The following is a 21,394-nucleotide window of genomic DNA, read 5'->3' as shown; positions in this document are numbered from 1 at the left end:
TATTTATGCTCAGCATGCCGAACTGTCACGCACTCGTCCGCCAAATAAAAAACATGCGCACGAGCATAAAAAAAAGTAGCCCAAATGAGCCAGTCATGCGGAACATGTGCGCTTACCAGTTTTGTGGCACTCTTGCTTTTTTTTTTATTTTATTTTTTTTTGCAGCTTTCTCTTTCCGCTTTTGCTTCAGGCTTCAGGTTGTTCCAGCATTTTTTCAGTTGCAGGTGATCGCGCCGCATAATCTCGTGGTTGGCGTTATATTGTTTTGCTATTTCTTTTCATGTCTCATTCTTGTTCAACGATGCGACATCAGTTTTCTTGCATTCTACAATATGCTTGTAGTCGTTCACGAGTACCATGAGCAGGCTCTTTTCGTCTTCTGTAAAACGGGCTGCCGTCTTGCGTTGCGGTGCATTCTCTTGGAAGGAGAGCGTACGTGAGTGCCACATTTCAGCGTCAAAGCCTGTTGACAGGACAGCAATTTCATACCAAATGCGGCGCGCGGCCGTCGCGTGAGCCCCACAACTTGCTTTCCTAAAGACGACACTTTCCTAGCAGACGGCACATGCTGCCAATTTGCGATGTCTATGACTGTGCCACACTCTCCCTCGCGTTGTTCTTGACAAAGATTCCATGTGAAATAGACAAATCATTTGCACATGTCATTTTATTTATTTATTTATTTTGTTCTTTATCGGGTGTTGTCACCCATATGGGTCTATACGGCGCTCGGTCCACCTCGTTTGCAACATGTGTTGCAGTTTTTTTCTTCTTTGACTCCGGCCTAGCGCATTCAAATAGGTTGGCCTTTTCTTCAAAGGGTCACGTAGCCCGACCAGAACAAGGGCCGTCGTCTTCCTGCTGCAATACCTATAGCCGAAAAGGGATGCGCGAGCTCCCTCAGAAACCGACCATATGCCTCATCTCGGCCTCTAGCATCTGGTTGCCGGCCCAGATGGCGCATGAACGCCTTACGGCAATCGAGAACAAAAGCCGTTGAAAGACTACCATACGAACCAACCATTTCGTTTGCTTATCTACGGCCAGTTATACAAACGTGCAACAAGACAAGACCTCTAAGTTAAAAAGAAGCTAAAACCAAAATAAATGTGACTATAAAATTAATTTGCACTCAAACACACTGTCGCCTACACGTGGAGCACCGACTTGAAAAAATGGTGGAACTTTCAAATCAAAAAGCACGCCAAAACACCGAAACTTGATGACCACCTAAACCCGCCTGTAACGGGTGCTTTCCGCACGCAACACTGCGCATCTCAGCGGCGGACGTCGCCAGATGGAATAGGTTTACCCAAACTATACTTCAGCACTTATGCCTTGTAGAAATTTGGAAAGATACATACTTTTTTGCTGTACAACGTGCCTTACACTAATAAATTTATTATTAACCTCGAACACAGACGAGCAATCTACTTTTGCATTGAAGCACAATCTTGACTTGATGAAGCAAGTCAGCTTGAGCGTCTATGAAACGCAAAAGCCGACTTGGCCGTTTTGAAGTCTGCTTCTTGCTTTGGGCCGACTTCGTCAAGTCAAGCCCAAGCACGATCCAAGTTAGATCTTTTCATTTGGGGGTAAGTGCCCAGAGCGTACATGCATGGGTAGCTACCCTCCAGCAATGAGATCACATGTCGGTCTTTTCGAGCTCACAGAAAAAACAGTGGTTCGTAGAACCTCCTATAATATGTCCAGAGATAAAAAGGTGTGGCTGAAAAAGGAGTTGCAAGAAATGTTGGATGCAGGTATCATCCGGCCTTCTGTATCCCCATTTGCTTCTCCCATAACTATTGCACCATAAGAAGACGGGACATTCCGCCTCTGCACAGACTACCGGGCTCTCAATCGTCAAACTGAATTGATACCTTATCCAATGCCAAGAGTCGACATCATTGACAAAACTGGTGGTTGCCATTGTTTTTCACAAATAGACCTCTGCAAGGGCTTTTGGCAGATTCCACTAAGTGAAGAAACGAAGAAGTACACAGTGTTCATAACCCCATTTGACTTGTTTGAGTACAACCGCCTACCATTTGGCTGGAAAAGCTCCACTGCGTGGTTTCAGATTATGACGGACACCTGTCACACTGAGATTATGTTATTTCTGCTGCCGTTCTAGTTAGGAACGCTACAATAGAATTTCTGTTGTTCAGATTCAAGTGCTTTTCTCCCCCTCTGAAACTAATGTATTATTGATGTTCTGTTGTACTGCATACCAATGATGTTCTATAGTGGACCTGTGATTTGGGGCAATCTTTCTTATTGCAGAGAATGCTTTGGTTTCCAGTTTTTCTCCAAAATACAATAGGGCTATTCTAACTTTATGGCAGGTGGGCTGTTGTAAGGCCAGCAGAGGACATATTTTGCGATGATCACTTTCAGTGATACTATCTCCTTAGCCGTCAGGTGCGCACCGATTGGCTGGCTGAGCACTACATCACGTGAAGGAGATGGTATGATTGAAAGTGATTGTTGCAGGATACGTTCCCAGCCTGCACAGCAGACGAAAGGACCGTGCACCACATGACTCAATCACTGTTGATTCTGAAATCTGGAGGATCACAGCAAGTTCACATGAACCCCCCATCTCTGCACATACATACAACCGGGTCATGACACTTCCGCACCCACCAAATAAATTCAAAGCTAGTCTTGAGACAAGTTGTTTGAAGAAAAAAAAAGAGTAATGTGGCTGTTTGGGCTTGTTGTTATGGCATAGTGAACCCGCGAAATACTTGAAGTTGAAACGATTTCGCGACTTGGCTCAGGGTACGTCAGCACACCACCTGTGTACTTGTCAGATAAGGAGTTAACCTGTCTAAGGGTGTGAATTGCACATGTGCAATGTGATGAGTGACGCCTATCCTCCCCCAGAGCCGAGACTTCCAGAGTCAAAATGGAAGAAGCTACTTATATAAAAAACTTGGACCACCCACAAGGCTTCCATACTCTCTCGCTTCAGGCTTGCCAATGCTCTGCAGGCGCTAAGCCTCACTCTCCCAGGATGCAGACCATGTGGCTCTCATACCAACGAATGTCTTTCAAAAACACTTGCGAAAAGGCTTAGCATGTTGAAAAGTTCAAACGCTACAGCAACCATTGCCTCGCTCAAGAAAGCGTACCGCGGACACTAGTGATCAAAATCCATGCTAGGCCTGTGCTTAAGCTTAAACAAAGGTTGTCTAGAACCGAGCAAAACTGTGAAAACTATCATCTGATGCCCCAAAAGGTCCATGTTGAGCAGCTAGATGTGTAGTCTCCAACATGCTCTTGGAACAAAGGAACAACAACACAGTAGTACAAACAATCACAAAGGCATTTATTGCACATCTCACACACTAATGCTTGCTTGCTGAATATGGACACAAGACAAATCGAAGTTAGTCCAACTCACCGCAACTGGATACCAAGCGAATATGTTTCTCCCCATGCTAGACACCAATGCCTAATCGTTCGTGTGTACGGTCATGCAAACGGTGGCATGTTAGAATGATCGTGTTCATCCATGTCGGTGTCATAGCCCTAAACCTTTCCCGGGACGGTCCCACGAAGTGTCGATCAGCACACACGTAGAAGGTCCGCGCCGCTCGCCGACCCCAAGCCCAAGTGGAAGAGCCTACTCCCTGTTGCGCCGTTAGGTGGCGTTAGCAGCGCCGCAACTCTCGCACCATATATCGTAATATGCTGCAATCACACCAACTGCTACTGGCACAAAGCCACACGGCAAAGCCAGATTACAGGAGATGGAATCCACGCGGGGAAAACAATATCAGGAGATGCATGAATGTCAAGCGTCCCCACCACGGTAGTAAAATAGGAGAGGTGTCCAAATGAGCGCCGCAAGCGCGTCGCCGCACCTCTAAAGTTTCTACAGCTGACGTAAAAGGCGAAAGAGGTTTATGGGCTCAAAGACACGCACCGCAAGCTTTTGCTGTGCTGTAAAAGGTCGGTTATTATCGCAATTTTTCTAGCTTTAGAATGCCGTTTATGATTTCATTAGTTTGTAGAGGCTCTCTATTGGCCTTGCCCACAAAAACAAGCATGTCAAGCTCTATGGAGCTTAAAAATTTCTAATCGGCGCGAGTAATCTCGACAAGACTGACACTGTCGTGTTCTCACCCATGCTTTTGGGACAAAGGAACAACACAGTAGGGGCAAACAATCACTAGGGCATTTATTGCACCTTTCATAGACTAATGCCTGCTAGCCAAGTTGCTATCCACAAACATGCCGATGGGCGCGCGACAAATCGCAGGAGTCCGACTCACCCCGACCGGATAACAAGCGAATATGTTCGCCCCATACCAATGCCTGGTCTTTCGCGCGTACGATCACGTGAACGGTGGCATGTTCAAACGAGGCCTCGCAAGACGGCCTCGCAGAAGCATGGATCAGCGCACGCGCGGTACATCCGCATCGCTTGCCGACCCCACAACCAAGAGGAAGAGCCTTCTCCTTTCCGCGCCCAAGTAACCCTGCCGTTAGATGGTGTTAGCAGCGCAACACTCACGCCATCTCTCGTACTGCGCTTCAACCACACCGACTGCCGCGGGCATCAAGCCATGCGACGAAGCCGGATTGCAGGAGACGGGAGCTATGCGGGAAAACAACATATCAGGGGACGCGTGAGAGTCGCGCATCCCCGCAACACAGAACGCCGATCGCAAGGGATGCACATGCATTTTTCTGGAAGCATGAAAATTCTGACCGGCACGTGTAGAGCATAAAAAAAAATAATTGGTTTTCACGTCATTGTGGGTAACATTGGGCTTATGAAAGTAGTTTGTTTATGATCGCCTGGCTCTAACTAAATTTCACTGTGTATTCACCAATTGTTTAATTGTGATGCTCTACCAATTGAGCTACCGCGGCGCCGTTGCCCCATCCACTTTCTTGGGTATTTATGTTTCCTAGTAGAAACATGGGAGTGTTAGCCAGCGCCACCACTCACAGACCTTGGCGGTGGACATGGAACATCCTTGCTGCTGCAGGCGTCACGAGAATGTGATCTTAGAAGAGAAGATCATGAGAAGATCAAAAAGAAGAAAAGAAAAAAGGCTCTGCATGTATTCTAGGTTGCGTCAAATGCTGTTATCGGTCATTTCTCAATGTCCTCAACTAATCAAACGTATTCAAGCACAATGAACAAGAAATACTCAGTGACCACCATGAACATCCATCAACATACAGTGAATGCCATTCCCGTAATGTTCTCTGTTATTTTTTCACTCTTGGCGACATTCAGTCAGGATAGAAGACTACTACAGAATAAATGTGAAGTTACTTCCCTGGTCACTGCATGTTACCAGTATTCCACAATGCTTACCAAGAAGAAAAACAAACTTGATATTATTAACCCAGGATGTAACACAATGCGACAGTAACAGCTTGTGGACAAAGGCTCACTGCAAGACTGGTCGAGTTTGCACGCCTGCACTCAACATGACATCATGCAATACACTCGTGTCATGCCATGCACATTATGGAGCTTTCGAATAGGGGCCGCAAAGAAGTGGCGTCAGCGTCACTGTGCATGCACGAGGTGCAAGGAGGGTTTTGCATTGGTGTTGGCCACGCTACTTCACAGAAATAGCACAGCAACCCTAACTCAATGCAACATGTCGTCGCGAATACCATTCTAAACTATGCACAACATGGAAATCTGATCGCTGCGGCTCCTTTGCAAAGCCCCTCTGTCACCCATAGGCATCGGAAAAGGTAACCTTTAATCCTAGAATGTGACATCCCCCTTCGGTAAACTCTGTGGTACCACACAGGTTGCATGAATACTGAAATAAAGGCCCATTCGATTCGCCTGCACCACTGTGAAACAGGTCACGGTAGTTCACAAGAAGTTCAGAGATTGTGCAGCTCGATTTCCGCAGTGCAGGCACAGCGAGGAACTTGAAATGAATGCCAAGGTGCATATGTGGTGCAGGCGTTTTGTTGTGTCCGGCTATTGTGCACAGAGTGCGTAAGTTTGAGAGGTCCTGAACTACAGGTATGATTGATTTCTGGGGCATGAATACACACCCCACTTGCGTAGACACATCAAATGTACATAAGCAGACTTTTAACGATGCTCACGCCCGTATGCTACGTCATCTGCTGTGCTGCTGCTTCACACCTTTATGCCTAACCAAGTCGGTTTCGATAGAGGAGTAGGTGCAGCAAAATCATGGACTAACCCTGCGCCTTTCCTGCACCTTTTGAAACGAACAGAGTGGTTCAGCAGGTGCCATTGCTGCACCACTTGAACGAATAGCAGGGTGCAGCACTTCATGAACTGGTTCAGATGGTGCAGGCAAATCGAATGTACCTTAAGATGCCTGCAAGACTGTACAGTGGACTACACTGTACGTCCATATGGTACGACTGTCAGATAAAAATGTGCCTGAATGCCGAACCGAACAACTCCAACGGGCATATGCTTCCTTCTATGATGATGATGAGCATGACGTTGGTTTTGATTTCAGTTTTGGTAGCTGCAAAGAAGCGACAGAAAGAGGGTTTCGCTCTTATGCATAGTTTGACCCAAGCTCGGCGAAATTTTCCGCTCAAATACCGTTCTGGCACAGGATTGTCTCGTGCAATTGGCGCAGCTGTTCCACCACCGTTTGGGACACCAAATGATGGTTTAGTAACCCTTTCCCTACCAAGTTTATTGGCCAGAAACAATACAAGAATACCGTTTTTATTTTCTTAAATAATTATACACATTTTGAAACAACCACTTTTTAAGCACTTTATTATTATAAGCACTTTATTTGCAAGATACACGCAAAATATTTTTTTGAAAGTATGGAGAGAGGATCGGCTTCACTGCACTACACAGCAGAGAGTCTCTGACTTTCTGTAGTCCTCGTTGCAAAAAAATGCCTCTTTGGAAATTCAAAAACAATACTGTGACAAGTGGGGCTCATGCTTGTAACAAGGAGGTCAGATCCCTAGATTGTAGAGTTGGTGTGGTATACTTCAAAACACGGAATAGTGCAGAGTGCTACTCCCCATTCCTCACACTAGGTATGTGTAGTGGTTGGTTTCACGGAGAATTAAATCTATTAGTTCATTCATTAGAAACAATTCAAAATACGGCGCACAGTTCCCGTCCTCTGTCACAGGTACCTTTACGCCAGGCATGGCCGTGAAAACAAACCTTGTCCACTGCCGACTTGTTGAGACGCTGTTGTCATCCAAATCTGACGACTCGGAAAAGATATGCTGCTCAGTATTGCCCCTGCCACTATCGAAAGAAAATCAAGCTTCTTCTTCACTGTCCGAGTCCGACAGATCTTCCACAAACAAAAGTTTTTTTTTCTTTCTTCCCGAGCAGAGCCATTGCTTACACGCGCACGCACAGAGGAGGACACCATTTTTATATCCCAGTTGCCAGCATCGAAATGTTACCCGGCATTGAATGCGCTTATTTTTTTTACTGCGCCATCTGTTGAAGCCAAAAAGAACTAAACAAAATTTATCAAGGCAGCTTAACTGCAGCGTGCACAAACACTTGTTTCAGCGTGGACGAACCCAGATCGTCTTCGGTGGGAGCGGTACAAACCGTGAGGACAAGCTCAGTTTGTCTACGGTAGGGAGAGGGTCAAACTTTTTGGATTCAATCTGCACAGGTCATGTTGTGAACATCGTTGCCATGATTTCTGCCTTTTGTGTATTCTCATAAACTTTAGGACGACCATATTGGCCCCTAATTATGACTAAAACCGAAACTTTACTTCCTGGGCTTGCATTCTGCAGCAGCAAAAATCTGGTTTTGTGTGGTGTTTCAGTGATGATTTACAGTTGCCAGTGGATAATTCTGGTCAAGAAGTTTAATGAAAGCAAACAGGCTGCTTGTCAGTGTGTTGCGCTATTGTCCCAGTAACCAGTTGGGGTGCCTGTGAGAAACATAGGTATTTGTTTATTTATTAATTTATTTATTAATACCTCAAGAGTCCAAAATAGGACATTACATGAGGGGTAAGGATTTGAAAGGATTTGGAATGTTACATGCATGCTATTTGCAATTAACTGATGTTGATTTATCTGTAGGGTACACCAGCCTCATAAATAATTAAAAAAAGACTGTTAAGCATATTTAAGGGCATCAGCTTCTGGTCTGACACATGATGCCATACACAGTCCTAGTTGCCTTACGTGCATATTGACTTGGAGATTGCCACCTTCTTGAATGTCACCAAATCCTTTCTTTTTGTTACGAGAAAAAGTTTATGCCCAATTATCATCTGATGCAGACAAATAAGTGCTGCCAGTAGTCAGACACCATTTGGGCAGCTGAGTTTCTCAAGCGGGTGGAGGCCGTGATGAATAAGAACTCTGGAAGGCTAATTATGGCCATTGCTGAGGAACTGGAAGTCAACAGGCAAACTTTCTGTGCACGATGTCATCATGTGCCACTCCTATATAATGAATTTGCTTGCTCCAGCAAGGCATGTACAATCCAAGAGAGGCTGGCTGGGAATGTCTGCAGACATGTCACCTTTAATGTGGCCTTCCCAACTCCCAACTTAAACCTGCATGCATCTACATATATGGGCACTGTCACTGAGAGGGAAACTAATAAGCCGCCACACAATGTAAAAGCTGCTATTGACGAAGGACTGTCCAACATTTACACACACTATGTGATTCGAGCGTGCCACTGTTATCCAAGTCAAATACATTCAACAATTGAAGCAGATGATGGTTTTATTCGATATCCTTCGACAAGAGCAGTAAAAGAAACAATGTGAGAAATCTGAAAAAGAATATTTCAATTCTTGATTGAAATAATGTTGCTATTCTTGAAGTCATCATTATGTCCTTGGATACCTCACACACCCAGTATACATCCACACTTTTATGTCTGCAGATCCAAGAAAAGCACAATGCAGCTAACTTTAGATGCAAGAAAAAAAAAAAAAGAATCCTTGACTGCACAACACATACAATGTTTGTACTGCTGCCTAATTTAACAGGCTAATGGCCATCGTCTGAAATAAATGGGCCTGTAATGCTGAAACGCTCCAACATCTACTCACTAACATGTCCTGAACTACATAGGCATACTGAATGCACATCAGTGTACAGAGGTGACAAATCTAAACAAACCAAACCAGTGCAACAGGGTTTGCACTATTGCATGGTCAATTGAAAGTAGGGACAGCTGGATGAGTTGGTGTGATAACATAATTATAAAACAGCGCCAGGTACGCAGACAGCAAAAAGAAACAACAAGATGGTGCGCTGCGTCATGTTGTTTCTTTTCCTTGTTTACGTCTTTGGCACTGTTTTATACTTATGGTCAAGTGAACCTCACCATAGGGGCACCTCCCACCTATTATTTTCATGTCACTGCAGTAATCAAGGCGACATGCAGGCACCGTCTGTCCTCTCCAAAAGTACAATGTGTACAGGCATAACCATAACCAATTTCCACAGCTAAAGGGGGGGGTTCAAAGCTGAGTGGCAATATTTTACCACTGGCTCAACATCATCAGTCCTGGCCAATGACTCACCTGTGTCTCGTGAATGCAGTGAGCGGTGGCACTCTGACTGGGATGTCGCTAGGGGCTGGCTTCCAGCTCTGGCTGTGCAAACTGAACAAAGGGTTCCCATTGAGGTCGCACCCAGGCTCAGCTGCACACAGCTGCAACGACACACTTGTATGAGGAAATAAAAACTCATAAACATCTGTGTTCAGTGTCCTCAGTATCAGCTAAGCTACTTATGTGCCTCTTCCACGTGCCAAATCTTATGTTTTTGCAACAAATATCCCATGAACTGAAGAAGCTCTATTGTAGTCATGCAAATCATGCTGCTGCAAAGCTGGCTTCTAAATAATTTGGACAGAGAATGGGGGCACTAAAATGGGCACTGAAAGACATGGGGTCATTGCTAACATAAAGTACCTCTTCACAACAGTTGCACTATTTTGGAATGGCTTGTTTTTGTACTTCACCAGTAGACATTCTCTGCCACACATAAGCACACATGCGAGGATGAGCAGAGCTTGGCCACTATGGGGTGAAGTAGTGATTTGGTCCTGGGGATTACACAAAAGATGTAGCAACAATCATTGTAGCATCGAAGGTGCCTGTGAGCCAAGGTGCAAGCAAAGGAATGTGCACAGACTGCATGACGCCATGGCTGCTTCTAGCAATATTGCCAACAGTAACAGCAAATGCAGTGCCTGTCAACCAAGTTCCTAAAAACTAGGCCTGCCCTAGTAGACTATATCATGTGACCTCACGCCCCTTTTATTTGCCAACAAACACTTCCTGAATATTAAAACACTCACTCCTGGAAGAACAAGGTTGCCTTGGTTGTCCATGGCCTGCAGGTCATCATCGAGGTGCTCAAAAAGCTGCCTGTAAGACAACAAGCAGTGGCATGCAAAAAACATTCTCATATAAACTTGGCTACATACAATGACCAATAAAAGAACAACAAAACAGTTTTCAAGCATATAGTGACTGCTGAGCAGAGGACACATTTATCATCAAGTTCTTTAGGTAATGGTCAGTTAGTTAAATTGGGTTTAGTGGTGCAAAAGCGACTAAGGCTATGCTGCCCCAAACACAAGGTGTTATAAATCAAATTTAAGAACAGCAAAAGCTTTGTTGCTCTGTAGCTTGTGTAAAAAGTGTTGTTTAGAAATTTAAGCACTTGATGTCAAGGAACTAGTGGATCATCTCCTAAAACTACAACACGATGTAAAGTACATGTAATTTACCCATATTGTACAAAAATTTTCGTATGTGTGTTTCAATGTGTGTACATGTCAGTCAAATGTGCATCACTGTTAGCGGTTCTTGGCACTTCTCGCATGTTGGAGGTCAATCTTTCCCATGGTAAAATATTGCCTATGAGGTGTGCTGCGAATTTCAATAAATTGTTCCTGGTGATTACATTACTTCTACACGCCAAACACGGGTTTAGTAAGATGTAGCTTGTCGTTTGTGCAAGAGTCCCATTTGTGTCACCATTCTGGCATCAAGGCCTTCTGAATCGCTCGGATATGATCTTTATATGGAAGTGCAGTGTTTGTTATGCCTTTGTACGCTGCCAAGGATACACATCTATCTGCTGCTTCATTACCCATTATTGCAACATAGCTTAGGACCCAGCAGAACTGAACTGATCTCCCACATTTGTTAGAAGCCACCATGCTTAATATACCCCCTGGCAGGAGTTCACACACAGATTCCAGGTGTAGAGCCTTCAGTATACTTAATGAATCAGTGTATATGACTGCATTCTTATACTTGTCTGTGGTAATTTTTTCAACTACAGTATGTGCTGCATAAACTTCAGCTGTGAAAATGGAGGCATACTGTGGTATTCGAACACTTGTTTCCCAATTTCTTTTTACAACCCACACACCCATGTGTTCTTGTGTTTTAGAACCATCTGTGTAAAACTATTTGTAATATTTATATTTGTTCCTTAACCAGAAAAGGAACGGGCCTCCCTAGTGCAGTATTAGGCCACTACCTCCCTCATGATTCCTACAGTTAACCCATGGCCCTCAGTCCCCAGCAGCTGCGGAGCACCTGACCAAGGCGGCAGTCAGACCTGTAACGCAGCTGAGGGTGCTAAGAATCTCTTGACCCAGACTGGCTGCCAATGGAAACTGATCCTTGCCAATGGAAACTGATCCTTTTACCACCCGAACTCTTTTGAGTGAGGCTAACTTAGCAGGACCCTTTCAGGAACTGTCAGGCATTGTTTGGGATATCATTGGCCTTAGTGAGGTTAGAAGAACCGGGGAGGCTTATCAATGCTAACGGCCACGTTCTCTGCTTAGAGGACTCCCAGATTGAAAGTTATACGGGATAGAATTCCTAATACATAAGGACATAGGGGGCAACACTGGTGGATTCTACAACATTATTGCGAGGGTAGCAGTAGTTGCAATAAAACTTAATAAGAGGTATTGATTGAAAGTAGTACAAGCCTATGGTCCAACCTCATCATGATGATGAGGAAGTAGATCAGTTTTATGAAGATGTGGAATTAGCCATGAGAAAAGTGCAAACTTGGTACACTGTAGTAATGGCTGACTTCAACGAAAAAGTGGGGAAAAAGTAGGTTGGTGAACAAGCAATTGGCAACTACGGTGTTGGTTCTAGAAACGCTAGAGATGTTGGTAGAATTTGCGGAAAGGAATAAGCTATGAATAATGAACACATTCTTCAGAAAGCGTAGCAACAGAAAGTGGACTCGGGAAAGCCCTAATGGTGAATCAAAAAATGAAATTGATTTCATACTTTCGCCGACCCCAGCATAGAGCAGGATGTAGACGAGTTAGGTAGGGTAAAGTGCAGTGATCGTAGGATAGTGAGGTCTAGGATTCACCTGAATTTGAAGAGAGGAAGAGTAAAATTGCTCAAGAAGACACAGACCAATCTAGATGCAGTAAGAATAAAAGCGGACCAACTCAGACTGGTACTTGCAAACAAATATGCAACCTTAGAACAGCGAGATGTAGATGACATAGAGGTAATGAATGAAACCGGAACTAGGCTGGCTTCAGAAGCAGCAACTGAAGTGGGAGGCAACGCACCAAGGCAACCAGTAGGTAAGCTCTCCCAAACAACGAAGGACCTAATAAAGAAATGACAACGAATGAAACACTCCAACTCAAGAGATCAGATAGAATACGCGGAATTGTCAAAACGGCTCAACAAGAAGAAAATAAGGGATATAGAAACTATAACATGAGAAAACTGAAGAAGCAGTAAAAAATGGACGCAGCCTAAAATCAGTGAAAAAGAAACTTGGCATAGGACAAACCAAGATGTATGCACTGAAAGATGAGCAGGGTAATATCATCAGCGATCTCGAAGATATAATAAAAGAAGTGGAAGAATTCTATACTCACCTGTACAGTAAACAGAAGAGCCACTATACCTCCATTCAAAGTAGTAATGAACAGGATACACAGGCTCCTTCTATAACTAATGATGAAGTTAGAATGGCCTTGCAAGACATGAAACAGGAAAAAGCGGCCCTTTATACACCATACCTCATGACTTCAAGTATACCAGAGAACTGGGAGAATGGCAACATTATACTAATCCACAAGAAGGGAGACGTTAAAGGACTGAAAAATTATAGGCCCATTAGCTTACTTTCAGTATTGTATAAAATATTCATCAAGATAATTTCCAATAGAATAAGGGCAACACTTGACTTCAGTCAACCAAGGGAACAGGCAGGCTCCAGGAAGGGATAATCTACGATGGATTACAACCATGTCAACAATCAGGTAATCAAGAAATCCACAGAGTACAATCAGCCTCTCTATATGGCTTTCATAGATTACGAAAAGGCATTCGATTCAGTAGAGATACCAGCAGTCACAGAGGCATTACGTAATCAATAAGTACAGGAGGCTTACGTATATATCTTGGAAAATATCTACAAATATTCCACCGCTACCCTAATTCTCCACAAGGAAAATAGGAAGATACCTATAAAGAAAGGGGTCAGACAAGGAGACACAATCTCTCCAATGCTATTCGCTGCGTGCTTGGAAGAAGTATTCAAGCGATTAAATTGCAACAGCTTAGGAGTAAGGATCAACGGCGAATATCTCAGCAACCTTCAGTTTACAGATGACATCGTCCTGTTCAGCAATTCTGGGGATGGGTTACAACAAATGATTAAGGACCTTAACAGAGAGAGTGCAAGGGAGGAGTTGAAGATTAATATGCAGAAAACAAATAATTATGAATAGCCTGGCAAGGGAACAAGTGTTCAGGATCGCCAATCAGCCTCTTGAGTCTGTGAAGGAATATGTTTACCTAGGTCAATTAATCACAGGGAACCGTGATCATGGGAAGGAAACTTACAGAAGAATAAAACTAGGTTGGATCCCATACGGCAGATATACTCAGATGGTGACTGGACGCTTACTATTATCGCTAAAAAGAAAGGTGTACAATCAGTGCATTCTACCAGTGCTAACACATAAGGCAGAAACTTGGAGTCAGACAAAAAAGCTTGAAAACAAGTTAAAGGGACACTAAAGGTTACCAGAAACTCAAGTTAAAGTGGTAGAGCAATGTTCTAAAACGTCTAAGGCGTCAATATAATCGCGAACAGGGCTTTAGTAACCGAGAAATTGAGGTAAATGCATGACACGATTTGAGACCCCCCAGCGACATTCCGGTACTAGCCCGATGACGAAAGGACTCCTCATAATTTGTGTTACTAATACTCAACTACTCGTATTAAAAATATCATTTCATTCGATTATAAGACGGAAAAAAATGCTACTTGTCTATGTCTATTCGATTCTAAGAAAAAATAACATATTGACGTTACCCTTCAATAATATGGGTGTTCGAAAGGTTTCGTTTTTCGCTCGACTCTGCGCGCTCGACTCTGCGCCGCGCACGCTTTGGAGTTTCAGTAGTTTCGTTATCGCGTCGTGCTGTGAGGGTTCTGCTTGCTCGCGAAACTTTCATTTGGAACAAGCAGCAACAATGCCACGTCCATGTGATGTCATGGGAAGCCCTCGTTGCTTTTCCCGCTCCGGAGAGCCGGTGTCGAGGCCGCCGTCGTAGTACGCAACGACGCCGGCAGTGCGAGCCCTCAGCAGCAGGTCGCGCTCGTCGGTGCTCAAATTGCTGAAGTTGAGCCCACCATCGCGAGCTAATCTGTTGGTGTCAGGGTCCATTGTGACAAGCATCGAAGTTTGCGTCATAGAATGAAGTACCAGCTTATGGGCATCTTGCGCTGGAGTTTGAGGTATAGTAGCGGCGCCTGGTGGCGGTGCGGGAAACGACATCTGGGTCGTGCCAGCTTGGGTCGTATTGAGCCCTGGCTGTGGCGAAGCACGTTTCTAGGCTGAGTTTTGCGTCGATTCGCACTTTTTTTATGCCCTGTTGCGAGTGCGAAAAGGCTCGTCACTTCTCACAGACCACGCCGACCACGCTGCGAGCTCGCCGCAGCCTATAGTTTAACGAAAACGGACTCCGTGTGCCGTGGGACGTAATGCTGGGAGCAGAAGGAATCGGTGATGCCGATCCGGAGAGACCTAGCCCAGCCTCGAAAAGGCGTCACCGTCATTACTTCTGCGTTGTGGGCTGCCATGAACAAGAAGGCCTGAATCCCAACATCAGATTCTACCGTTTTTTTCTCAAGGCCTCACGAAGTGGAGCGTCGGGCACGCTGCATAGCTGCAGTTCGTCGCGCTGAGTAAGCGAAACTTCGTGCCATGCTGACTGCTTCGCCTGTCTTGAAGCTTGCTTGATTATCTCCGTTCGAAATTTCGGTCTTTTGCACCTACAGTACCGACAGCAGACCGACATAGCAGCAGGCATGGCTGGTAATTCACGATTCGAGACCCGGCCACAGCGACAATTAACAATTCGACCGATGCGAAGTGGTGAAGTGTGTGCAAATGAGCACAAATGGTCGGGCTCATTCGATGACAATTCACTACTACTCTACGAGCAGCACAGGTTAAGAGAGTTAAATGCGCTCATCCTTGATCTCAAGCCAGCACGTTGAGGCAGTGCAGCAAGGCAATATTGATTGCAGCACATCGATGTTCGAGCGCTGTCATTAAAAGCTACATCAAGCGAGCAGCGCACGAGCTCGCGAGCAGCGCACGAGCTCGCGCTGCAGCGCGATTCGCACGTACGTGCGAGCTCACATGCATTGCATCAGTTTAGCGGCATGCAGTCAACAAAGATTGCAGGAGGCCCGCCGTTTGGCGGCATGTCGAAAGACCGCTGCCGTCGCGGCGCGTACGATCGTGCGCTCGAGCAGTTCGTACATCGCGGCGCGTACCGTCGTGTGCTCGAGCAGTTCCGTACACATGATGTCTGCTTATCGCTGCTGTGGATTCATTTATAGCACGCATTTCCTCGCGTTTGCGCGCCTGAATCTAGCAGCTAGCGTGCAAACCTTACCTGTAGTTCCACTTCGTACGCGACTCGCTTCACTTGCGATTGACACCGTGCTAAAACTTTGCCGCCTAATTCTTGAACGGCGTACACGTATTCGGCACTGCATAATTTCTTGCCTTTACGCAGCGTGCCACCCCTGAAAAAATCTTCGGCACCCGATATACGCAGCAGGCCGTGCTACAACACAACCAAAAGTGGCGGGTCCATATTGTAAACGTGCTTTCCGAAGCAGACGACCGAGCTTGGTACGACCCATTTTAGGACAGAGGGCGCTTTTTAGCACCTTTCTCGCAGCGCCCCCTGGGCAATGCAAGAGTCCCATGGTCGCGCGTTTCTCCTTCCACTAGCCACCATACTCCCGCTTTAGCTCTGCTGTCGGCTCTGTCTTGGCTCTGTTTCTGGCCGCGCGTTTGCATTTTGCGCAGAAAAGCCGTAGCGCCGTCTGCGGACGCCGTTCTACTCACGGATGGCGCAACGTCACTATGAGACCATGATGTCAGTACTCCTCGATCGGAGGGCTAGAGGTACGCGGACGCTTCAGAACGCATTTTCTCTTAAATTAAGTCTCTCCTTGGCACGAAACAAGCGTTTCGAGGTTTCTGTGATGGTATTTCAACAGTCCACGTTGACTTAATAGTAACCGTTAGTGTCCCTTTAAGGACCACACAAAGAGCGATGGGCAAAGATTGATAGGCATAATATTAAGAGACAGGAATAGAGCAGTGTGGATCAGAGAGCAAACGGGCATAGCTGATAGTCTAATTGACATTAAGAGAAATAAATCGAGCTGGGTAGGTCATGTAATGCGTAGGTTTGATAACCAGTGGACCATTAGGGTTACAGAAAGGGTGCCAAGAGAAGGGAAATGCAGTAGAGGATGGCAAAAGACCAGGTGAGGTTAGGCCCCGCACACTCTCAAGTTCAACACATGGCTACAGAGGGCAAAAAAATGACCGCCCGCCGCTGCTAACAAAACCAGCATAGTAGAGTCACTTCGGGATGCTTACATTAGTTCCAACATTTCCCGCTAGAGGCGCCATAATAAACGCAATTTTATCTTAGAAACTTTCTCTTACAATTACCGAAGCATTTTTATTACATAGAAAAGAGGGCAAAATTATCATTGCTAATTAGATATTGTACTTTTTGTTAGTAAGTTTATTGTTCCTTTGTCACTATAAACACAAATAATGCTCAGCATCATCGATCTTTCACGTGACCTCTGGCCTGGATTTTAAATTTTTGCCGGTATTTTCGAGTGCACAGTGGCATGGATTCATTCGTTCATACACTCAGACTGGTTGCTTCTTTGCTGCTAAAACTAGTTTATGGCGCTTCAATGTCTCGCGTTCTTTAACTTGGGGTGAAGTGACGTGTTTGCAAGCGGACATGTAAGCCCGAAAGTTGGGTTTCGGGCATGAGCCATTGGCAACACGTCTGCATCGAAATGGGAGCTGGATTCTGCTGCGGTTGACAATGGCAATAAAGGTGAGTCGTTTAACACTGCTGCTTGAATCGTTATATAATATCCATATCATTAACATCACAAGTTAACAACTTCACAAGTTATCACAAGTTAATGAACTAGATCCTGCATTACACATGGGCAGTCAGAATCCTCCGTTGCTGTTTCCTAAATAAACCTTTACTTGCGAGGCTGTCGTAATACACACACACTCAGAAAAGAAAGAGCGATATTGGAATGCACACCTCATTTTTCATCTTGTTGTAGCCGTGGCCATAGGTGACTGAGTAGTCTTATCAATATACATACAAAACTTTTTTTCGAGTTCGCTGGCAACTTGTTTCGTCCACAAATCCGAATAATCCTTTAATAAAATTAAGTGAAAGTACAGAATTTAATGTATTAAACAGTTGCAAGCATGATAATTCACCCATATTTCGTACTTGTTGGTTCTATATGTTCTTGCTGTTCAGTTTGGCTTACCGTAGGGCCTTTATTTTTGCAGTAGTGAAGCGGTGCATCACGTCCGTGCAGAAAAATAATGCATCAGTTCTAATAGCTTCATGACTTTCATGCATTTGCTTGTGAAACCAGCAGTGTGATCTCTTCTAGAGTATAAATGAATGCACAAATGTTCTCATTTGTGATCTTAATAATACTTTAGCTGTTGACATGCATTGTAGTTAGGCAGACATAAATTTTATGGACAATAGCAATATTTATTTAACATGCTGCATGAGCACCCTAGAACAGACAGGGTACATTTGCATGTGTTCTGTAGTCACAAACCATTACAATATGTATCTCACACCTTTTTGCATTTCATATTGCAAAATTGTGCTTTTTCAATTTCTGATTCAGTCAAAATTTCTGTTCCAGACATGCAGTAATGAGGACGGCACCATTATAAAGCAACACACTCCACACACTAAACAGAAGCTGCTGCCTGCGACAACAAGGCCATTGTGTTGACATTGACTGCTACTACAAGGTAAACAACACATGGTTCAGAAATAAATATGCTTGATATATGCTGTATTGGCTTGCTAGTCTTGAAATACATGTCATTTGTTTGCAGCAGATATGAACGTTTGTTCGTAATTATGGTTCAGTATAACTGGTTCGAACATAAAAGAAAACACACATGAGTTTGGCTAATCTGTGCTGTATCTCATGTGTCACCATTCTGCCTCAACAGAGTCTACGCCAAACACATCTTGGTCATTACAGGAGCTCCTATCTACACCAACAGGAAGGGGCTGGCGCTGAATTTGCAATGCTTTTACACCACGAACAAAGAAGTGCATGCAGAAGAATATGGATGAGATATCAAGTCTGTAGAGGACTGTGTCAAGACTGAAAAGAGCTTCAGCCACCATTCCACCAGCACGGACAAATTGGCTGAGTCATCCAGGTAACTCAAAAAGCTCTTTCTCAAAATTCTTCATCTTCAGATGCACCTGCAACTTCTGACCATGCACGGACGACGCTGGCCAAAAGAGTTCCGTCAGTTTGCCCTTAATCAGCTTCCTGGCCATGTCAATTCCATTTGTGCCAAGTGTAATTTTTCGTTTATAAATGCAAGCTTTTTTATTGCCCTTTCTCGTTAGAGATCATTCATCCTCATCCAAACATAAAGGTCAACCAATCCTTCGCTGATACTAAATACCAGTCACTGTCTAGCAGCCTAACATATCTGTAGCAGTATCTTCTACTACATGTTGTCATGCACAATTCCTCTCCTGAAATAGATGATGCAGCCTCGTCATGTGTCTTGCATTAACCTACGCACCATGTGCTATGCACCATTTTACTTTTCTTGACGTTTTTAGCCTTCAATGCTTGCACCACAGAGTGGCTTCTCTCTTGAATGCAAGCTTTCTCATTTTCCATATTCCTAGAATCATTGATGATTGCTCTTCTTCCTCGATAGCCTGGGTCTTTGCACAAGCTACACTGAAGTGACTGATTGCAGAATCTGGTTTTGCTGCCCCACTTGGTTGTGGTAGCCATGTTACGTTTCTCGGATGTGGGGGCCTGGTCAGTTGCATTGGAAAGCAGTCTCTTGAAGTAAGCATTTGCTCCTGCAGTCTGCACAGCGACACAGACTCCCAATTTACACACACCGTGATTCGTGCTCCCCGTTCACCCTTTCCTGCTGCAGCCATGGGCAAATTGTGCCTGTGGCCTTTCTCGGCCGCAATTAAGCACGGAGACCAGCATATGTGCTTACATGGTCCCACTACACGGTGTAGGGTCCCACTACAGTTCTTTCACTTTGGGACCCTCGTCTGTATATTTGTTGTGTAATTACTTCTTTTTTTTTTTTGGAACCAATAAACCTGAATCTGAATCTGACGTGTATGAAGCTGATAGCCACATGGGTGGTAAGGCCCACAAAAGTGGCTGATTACGGTGATGCCCACGAAAGCGACTTGCCCATATTGAGACAATGTGGGACACCAAATGTGAGCCACACATTAGCGGCCCCCAAAAGAAAAGAAACGTGCAGGTTGGAAAGGAGTCAACGCTAAAATGCCGGGTAGTCCATGTCGCTGTGTAGGCTGTGGCAGCAGATGCCTGCGTCACCTGATTGCTTTGCAATGCAAGTTGCTCATCTTTAGCGGCGACTGTTGTTGCAAACAGGTGGGACAATTTGTACAATCTACTTGCACCACTGGTTGTCGCTCGTTACCAGACCGCCATGTGCGATGACAATGGAGAGCCATTTACGAGCTCGCGTCAATGATTCCAGCGTATCTCGACATGCAAATTTTATTTCTGCTATTGCACGAGAATGTACACTGCTTGTCTTCTGCCAATAAAGTCGCACGTTCTGTTCACTCATATGTGGCTTGTTTGTCTGGGCGTCAGTAGAGGCTATTTGGTTTTCTGGCAATTAGAATGCACCGGCTATGTGGCAGCCAAGGCATTGAGGCATGCCGCATAGCCGGCAGGGCAAGCACTGCGCGTACCAGTGTACGCTACCAGCAAAAGGCGGCCATATTGGATTTTGTTATAAAAAAAACAGACTTCCGCTTCCGAGTTGAGCAGCGCCGTCTGGCGTCCACCTAAGTTCAGTTACATAAGTTCCATGTGCTGCAGCTGCTTATTTTCGAACCACTGCGGAAAGTAGTTTCCCTTATCTAAAGTTGGTTCTTTATTCCATGGTGGGGTGATGAAATTAAGAAATTCGCAGGCGCAAGTTGGAATTGGTTGGCACAGGACCGGGGTAATTGGAGATTGGAGGGAGAGACCTTCGTCCTGCAGTGGACTTAATATAGGCTGATGATGATGATGAAGAATGCGGAAATTTCGTATTGTGTGTTCTTGTGGGGGTGTCTTTTTTTTATATGTGTCAATGTCTAATCACATAACTGTGTAATGTTGCACAACGGAGGCAATTGTTGTGGCTATCTAGCAATCTTGAGGACCTCATGAGCAATGTGATGATTCCGACAGTATTCCTCATATCGTATGACAAGCGGCCTAATCATGTTGAGTTTATTTTGTGGGTATGGAGGTACGCCTCAGCACCCTTGTGCGAGCACTCACCTGTTGTGACATCCCTATGCCCCTTCCTTTCTACTTGAGACGGTTGTCTGGAAGGGTGGAAAGCCTTTGCCATGGACTGGTTTGTAGCAGTGACACATCGAATGACCGGCCACTGTGGCCGCGGCAGGCACAATGGGCAGATAGGGCACGGGGGAGACCTCTCTGGGACAGCACTCAGTATGTACATGTTTTCCCCTCATCGACCGGCTCGTTGACGGGGCTGTTGTACTTACAGCGAGTGCATACCTTGTGTTGCTCCGTCTCCATATGCTAAGCCGATGGGCAGTGTCTAGTGCTCAAGTGTGGTCCTGTACGCCAAGCCGCACTTATTGGAGGCCCACGCTGACAGAGATTGCCCGAGCTCTTGTGAGTGCGCCCATTGGTTATCGCGAGAGCAAGCAGCATAGTCGCAGGGACATTTCCTGGTGGCGTA

General features: G+C 45.1%; 1 protein-coding gene across 4 annotated transcripts in view; it reads right to left on the bottom strand.

Moving 5' to 3' along the window:
* The window catches only part of Grip163 (gamma-tubulin complex component 6), a 525,896-nt gene that overhangs the window by 401,148 nt on the left and 103,354 nt on the right, over positions 1-21,394 (bottom strand). For all 4 annotated transcript variants that reach the window (XM_075670058.1, XM_075670059.1, XM_075670060.1 and 1 more), the window contains exons 5-6: positions 10,316-10,385; positions 9,534-9,664 (exon numbers count right to left, since the gene is read on the bottom strand). In XM_075670058.1, coding sequence (XP_075526173.1) covers positions 9,534-9,664; positions 10,316-10,385 — 201 coding nt within the window. The remainder of the gene's footprint in view (positions 1-9,533; positions 9,665-10,315; positions 10,386-21,394) is intronic.

The sequence above is a fragment of the Dermacentor variabilis genome, chromosome 9 (genome assembly GCF_050947875.1).
Source record: "Dermacentor variabilis isolate Ectoservices chromosome 9, ASM5094787v1, whole genome shotgun sequence".
NCBI classification, from domain to species: Eukaryota; Metazoa; Arthropoda; class Arachnida; order Ixodida; family Ixodidae; genus Dermacentor; species Dermacentor variabilis.
Note: the sequence above shows the minus strand (reverse complement) of the source record. Positions and strands in the feature narration are given on the sequence as shown.